Source organism: Eimeria acervulina, genomic scaffold (assembly GCF_000499425.1).
Source record: "Eimeria acervulina Houghton genomic scaffold, Eah_scaff1398, whole genome shotgun sequence".
NCBI classification, from domain to species: Eukaryota; Apicomplexa; class Conoidasida; order Eucoccidiorida; family Eimeriidae; genus Eimeria; species Eimeria acervulina.
In genome coordinates this window covers 1-7,329 of record NW_013549225.1, presented here as the reverse complement: position 1 = coordinate 7,329, position 7,329 = coordinate 1, and the positions used below count along the sequence as shown (strand labels likewise).

The following is a 7,329-nucleotide window of genomic DNA, read 5'->3' as shown; positions in this document are numbered from 1 at the left end:
CCCATGGAGGGGGGGGCCCCCATGGTGGGGGGGGCCCCCATGGAGGGGGGGGGCCCCCTAAGGGTACGCACGGGGTACGAGGGGGGGCCCCTTCTATTGGAGGTAGTGGAGACAGAAGTTTATCTAGGGACAGTGGAGCTTCTTTCTTAGGCGGAGAGTTTGGGGCGCCTCAGCAGAGGAGACTGCCGACTGCTATTGTTAAAGACCTTCTTTCTTTTGAAATGAAGAGCGGAAAGAAACAGTAAACAGAGACAAATAAATAAATAAATAGGAGACACCAGAGAGAGAGAACATTATATAAATATATACATATATATATAATAATCTCTCTATGTTCCTTTCTATCTCTCTCTCTGTCTCTCTCACTCTCTGTCTGTCTGTCTCTTTCAGTGTCTCTGTATCTTTCACTGTCTCTTTATCTGTCTCTGTCTCTGTCTCTTTCTCTCTCCCTCTGTCTGTCTCTCTCCCGCTGTCTGTCTCTGTCTCTCTCTCTGTTTCTGTCTCTCTGTTTCTGTCTGTCTCTCACTCTCTCATAAATAAAAAGCATATACATGCTTGTTTATGTTGTGTCTCCTTTCTCATAATGTCTTTGATTTATTTGACGTTTGTTTGTTAATCAGCAACCACACAACAGAGGAGCAGAGAGACAAACAAACAAAAGGAGACAGCGGGTTGTCTCTGCTGCACCCTCCAGAGAAGAAGCAGCTCTTTGGGCATCGCACTCCAGGCGTTTGGTTTCAGTTTGCTGAGAGAGACAAGAGAGGTAAATATAATATATTTAATATATATAATACGTTTAATAAATATAATATATTTAATATACAATATATATATAATATATTTAATACATAATATATATATGATATATTTAATATACAATATATAATATATAGAATCTATGATATATATATATATATATAATATACAATATATAATATATACTATATACTATATAATATATAATATATATAATATCTATAATAGATATATGCATAAATATTATATATTATATGTATATACCTCTCTTTTGTTGTTGTCTCTTTTTCTTTATCGTTTCCTTCTTCTTTTGCTTCTTCTGTCTCCTTTCATCGTTCTTGCTTTTTTATCTGTCTCCTTTGTTTGTTTTTATAATAAACCCATTTGTCTCTGTTGTATTTCTCTCTCTTCTCTTTTTCGTCTCCTCTTGCATTTATAGATCTGTCTCCTTTTTATCTGTCTCTTTTTTATTTATCTGTCCCTTCTTTATCTGTCTCCTCTTTATATGTCTCTTTTTTATTTATCTGTCCCTTCTTTATCTGTCTCCTCTTTATCTGTCTCTTTTTATATTTATCTGTCTCCCCTTTATCTGTCTCTTTTCTATTTAACCATCTCCTGTACATTGTATCTGTCTCCTCTTTATCTGTCTCCTTTATATATATATATATATATATATATATATATATATATATATCTGTCTCCTCTATATACCGTCTGTCTGTTCTTAAGAATTGCATGAAGTATAATTAATTATATTTTGTTTATTTGTTTATTATTATTTATTTTGTTTATAGGATTTGACAAAGGAGGAGAAGGAGCAAAAAAAGGTTTAAACTTTTTATTCCCAAGTCAAACAGAAACCCAAGGTGTGTCGCCGCAGGTGGGTGTAGAGACAGCTCAACTGCATGCAGTTAAATAAACAAATATATTAATAAATATATAAATAAATCTATAAATAAATAGATAAATAAATATATAAATAAATATATTAATAAATATATAAACAAATATATAAAAAAACAGAAGAATAAATATATAAACAAATATATAAATATATATATAAATATATAAATATATAAATATATAAATATGTAAATATATAAATATATAAATATATTAATATATGCATATATATAATATACAAGTCGTGACAGCGCAAACATAATTAAATTTAGTAAATGTACAAAAATAAACAATCAAATAAATGTATAAATAAATGCATAGATATAAATTTATATTAACATAAATTATTAATATAAACATAAATATAAATATAAATGTACACATAAGTATAAATTATAAATATAAATATAAATATAAATATAAATATAAATATAAATACAAATACAAATATATATATATATAATATAACTAAGGATGCATGCATATATAAATATAAACCTACATAATATATATATATATATGAAAATATACATCTGTAAATATTAATAAAAGTGTATTTAAAAATATGTATAGAAATAATAATGTATTTGTTTGTTATCACTGTAAAAATATACTCATTATATATATTTATGTACATATATATGCATATATATATATATAAAGATATAAAGATATAAATAAATAAATATATATATATATATATATAGCCACAGAGGGAAAAGAGACAAGGGACCGGCAGAGAGAAAAAGAGAGAGAGACAGACAGCCTTTTTTTAAGGGTTTAGGGTTTAGGGTTTAGGGTTTGCAGATGTGTTGGAGTGTCTGTGCTGCAGGGCGTGGGGCAAAGAAGGAGAAGCAGCGTCAGCCCAACTAGCGTTCATCATCACCATCAGCAGCAGCAGCAGCAGCAGCACAATAATAATAATAATCAGCTGCTGCACAAGCGATCCTCTTCCTCCTCTCCAGCAGCAGCAGCAGCAACAACAGCAGCAGCAGCAGCAGGGGAGAGACGAGGCAGCGGGCGAACATTTATTAGCGCGGGCTCTTCAAAGTTTAGGGGGGCCCCCTCTAGGGGGCCCCCCGCTAGGGATCTTCCTTCCAGGGGGGCCCCCTCTAAGGGGTCTCCTTCTAGGGGGGCCCCCTCTAAGGGGTCTCCTTCTAGGGGGGCCCCCTCTAGGGGGGCCCCCTCTAGGGGGGCCCCCTCTGTTGGGGCCCTATCTAGGGGGCCCCACTCTATAGGGGCCACTTCTATGGGGGCCCCATCTAGGGGGGCCCCTTCTAGGGGCCCCCACAGGGGCCCCTCTTTAGGTCATTCATTTAGAGAGAGAGCAGCATCAAGCGGCAGCATAAAGAGGAGACACAGCAGCATTATGAAGCAGCAGAGACAGAAGAGCAGCAGCAGCAAAGCTAGGGCTGCATCTGCTATTCCTTTTGTAGACCCTCTTTCTTTCAAGCCTCCTCCCCCTAAAAAGAAGCTTTTAAATACACCGTGGGCTGTCTATGGAAGGCCCCCCCCGCAGCAAAGAAGAAGAAGAGATTCTGCTGCTGCTGCTGCTGCTGCAGGAGAGCATCATCTTGATTTCTTTGATAGGGCCCTTGATAATATATACACAATTGTGGTGGGGCCCCCCCCTGATAGCGGTGCCTCTTCTTCTGCTCCTAGCGCGAGAGACAAGCAGCAGCAGCAGCAACAGTCTCCTGCAGCAGCAGCAGCAGCAGCAGCAAGACACGACAACGCACCGCACTTGCTGCCAGCACATTACCAGCAGCAGCTATTTAAAGAAGCAGCACATGCATTTGCTGCAGGAGGGAGGCCCCCTGTACACCCCCGGCGTTCATCAGCAGCAAACACCCACCGAAGCCCATCACCTGCTGCAGCTGCTGTTGCAGCAGCTGCTGCAGCAGCAGCAGCAGCATCAGCAGCAGATGAGGAGGAGGGGCCCCAGGGTAAACCCCACAGACCCCAAATGAGACGCTCTCGCCAATCTTCTTTTACAGAAGCATTAAATGCTGCAGCAGCAGCAAACAACAACAACAACAAAGGTGTGGGGGCCCCCAGGGGGCCCCCCAACTCTGTACAGCCGGAAGGTCCTTCTGGGGGGCCCCCTGGGGGCCCCCCACTATCTCCTCGGAGCTCTGTAAGAAGTCTACCATTAGATTTAAGTAAAGTGCGCAACAAACATGCAAAGGAGACAGTCCCTTCACTGTCTCCATATGAACTCAACAAAATCAGAGAAGAGGCACCCAGCGACACCTCAGATGATGAAGGGTCTCCTTCTTATCTGGGGCCCCCCAAATACCCCACACCATACAATCAAAGGTGGGGAGCCCCAAGAGGGGGCCCCCCAGGGGGGCCCCCAGTGGAGCCCCCAGGGGGACCCCAAAGGGGGGGCCCCCCAGGGTACCCTCCCTATGGGGGCCCCCAGCCCAGTGGGGGCCCCACAGCGAAGGGGGAGGGTATAGGGGCCCCCAATGGCTTTAGTAAGAGAAGGGGCTCCCAGGAGGGGCCCCCCATTGGGGGCCCTCAGGGGGGGCCCCATGAGGGGGGGCCCCTTCAGGGCCTTCCATCGAATCCCCCTATGGAAGGAGAAGAAAGGAGACAGTTGGATGGTGGTGAAGAGACAGAGAAACAAAAAGGAGACAGTTTGTTTAGTGGATGGCTGCCTGCCTTTATACACGCTCCGGAGTTTTTTAACAAGACAAACAAAACAAAGAAAACCACAAACGATCAAGCAGAGACAGATGATGAGGGGGGCTCCACAGCAGCAGCAGCAGCAGCAGGGGAGGGGGCCCCCGCGACAGCAACAACCCATCGGGGGTCTCTGGGGCCCCCCCCAACAGACACCAGAGACATCCCTAGGACGCCTAAAGCTGCAGAAAAAATTATCAAAGAAGCTGAAGCTGTACTCTGGGAGGTGGTGGGGAGACACCCCAAGCGTCAGCCGCAGCCGCAGCAGCAGCAGCCGCAGAAGCAGCAGCCGCAACAGCAGCAGCAGCAGCTGCAGCAGCAGCAGCAGCAGGTGACGAAGTTTCCTAGGCCCAGCAGCAGCTCAAAGAAGGGGCCCCCACCCCCTCCATCTGCGGTAGTACATGCGCTACAGCAGCAGCAGCAGCAGCAGCAGCAGCAGCAGCAACAGCAGCAGCAGCAGCAGCAACAGCAGAAGCAGCAGAAACTAAAACCTCCTCCCCCCCCAAAGTGGAAAGCCAAAAGTGCTGCAGGCCCCCCAGGGGCGAAAGGCAGCTGCAGCACTTCTTTTCATAGCAACAATAATAATAATAATAATTATAATTATAATAATTATAATTATAATTATGATGATAGTTATAATCTTTATGATTATAATAATACGAAGGGGGCCCCCTCTGTCCCCGAGGAGGGGCCCCCGTCCCTCTCGCATGCAGCAGCTGAGGCCTCTTTTGTGCAGCAGCACAAGGCAGCAGCAAAACCCGCAAGCAGCAGCAGCAGCAGCAGCAGTAGCAGGGGCAGGGGGCAGCAGCGTGAAGGAGACAGTGCTGCAGCAGTTGCTTCAGGTGTCTCCTTAAAACCTTTGAGAGAGTTTCCGGGTGTCTCCGTTAATTTCGATGGTCTATGGAGGATTTGGCTGCAGCAGCAGCAGCTGCAGCAGCAGCAGCTGCAGGAGGAGACACTGCCGCCCCCGCACATCCTTTCTGCTGCAGCAGCAAATAAGGAGTCACAAGCAGCAGCAACAGCAGCTGTTGCTGCTGCTGCTGCTGTTGCAGCAACAGCAGCAGCAACAAGGCCTACAAAGGAGACACAATCTACCGCAGCGGACGGGGGCCCCCAACAGGGGCCCCCAGAGACATACAGGGTTTTACTAAACCCTAATGCAGCAAAGGATGGAGACTTCATCTATCAGGTATATAAGGAAGCACCACTGCAAGATATTGCTGCTGCTGTTGCTGCTAATGATGCTGCTGCTAATGGTGCTGCAGCAGCAGCAGCAGCAACAGCAGCAGGAAATGATTTCACCTATCCCCCGATAGACAAATCCTCAGGGGGCCCTTTTGCTGCTCAAGAACCCATAGGGGCTGCTGCTGCCGCTGCTGCTGCTGCAGCTGCAGCAGCAGCAGCAGCAGCAGCAACAGCACAGCCCTTTGACAACCTGTGGGAAATTATGCAGCAAAACCAAGTGCAGCAGTATTACTGAGGTGTACGTACACCTGTAATGCTGAGGTGTACGTACACCTGAAATGCTTAACTTTTTTTTAGTAAAGTGGAGTTGTCTTTTTGTGTCTTTGAGCTGCCTGTACACCTCAGACTGCAAGCGTTTAGGGTTTCTCTCGCGGGAGCTGTTAGTGCTTGCTGTCTCCGTCTCTGTCTCTGTCTCTCTGTCTCTGTCTCTATCTTTGTCTCTGTCTCTCTTTTGTATCTGTCTCCTCTGCATTTAATGCGTCTCCTTCTTCTGTCTTTATCTTAAAAGCCCTACAGCGTAGTTATTACTAGCGATATATATATATATAAATGAAAATAAACTAATAAGCAAAGATTAAATAAATAAATAAAAAGAGGTTAGAGTTAGCTCCATTGAGAGCAACAAGATAAGAGAAGGAGACAGTCAAAAAACTGTCTCCTTTTGTCTACTGATACCTCTCTACTGAGGTGTATATACACCTCAGCAGCACCTCCCTAGCTCCGACAACTATGCATTTATTATTATTATAAAACAAAAGAAATAAACAAAAAGGAGACAGACAAAACAACAAGACGAACAAACAAACCCAATTCAAACCGCACTATATATAATATATATAAATATATATATTTAAATATAATTATATATACTTAAATATAATGATATATATATATATATATGTATGTATATATATATATATATGTATGTATATATATGAATATATATAAATAAATATATATTTAAACATTTAAGTAAATCCATACGCAAATATACAAAAAAATAATTTATACGCACCCTGCTATATAGATATGATATATAATGTATATATTATATATTATATATATATAAACATACATAAACATATATATATATATGCATGCATTCGTCTATATATAAGATATATACATACACGCCTACGTATACACAACATGCAGAGTCTGCACACATATAAATAATATGCGTATATAATATAATATATATGTATATAATATAATATATATGTATATAATATATATATATATATGTATTATATATATATATGTACATATATATTATATAATAAACTACATATATATAATTATCTACTGTATAATTATATATAAACATATATTCATTAACGCATAAGTCTATATCGACAAACGTACTCAAACATATATACATATATATATGCATTGCACTCAATATATATATATATATATGTTATTTACATTTAAATACATACGCATATAAATATATATACATTTATATATATATATACACGCATATACATATACATGCACATATACATATACACATATACATACACCTACATATACATATACATATGCATATGCATATACATACACGTATACATACGCATATATATATATATATAAACAAATATATACGTATATATGCACATATATATAATACAAATATGCGCATCCACTTATATATATATATATACATTGCATTCAATATATATATATATATATATATATATATATTATTACATAGACCGCATCCATGTACACGAA

The 7,329-nt window shown here is 40.8% G+C and overlaps 1 protein-coding gene across 1 annotated transcript; it reads left to right on the top strand.

The window, feature by feature from the left end:
- Window positions 1-3,028: 3,028 nt before the first annotated feature.
- Window positions 3,029-5,827, top strand: EAH_00059350 (hypothetical protein, conserved; the record flags this gene model as incomplete). Its single annotated transcript, XM_013393596.1, has 1 exon — window positions 3,029-5,827. One exon carries the CDS (start codon window positions 3,029-3,031, stop codon window positions 5,825-5,827), a length of 2,799 nt encoding a protein of 932 aa, XP_013249050.1.
- Window positions 5,828-7,329: the final 1,502 nt, after the last annotated feature.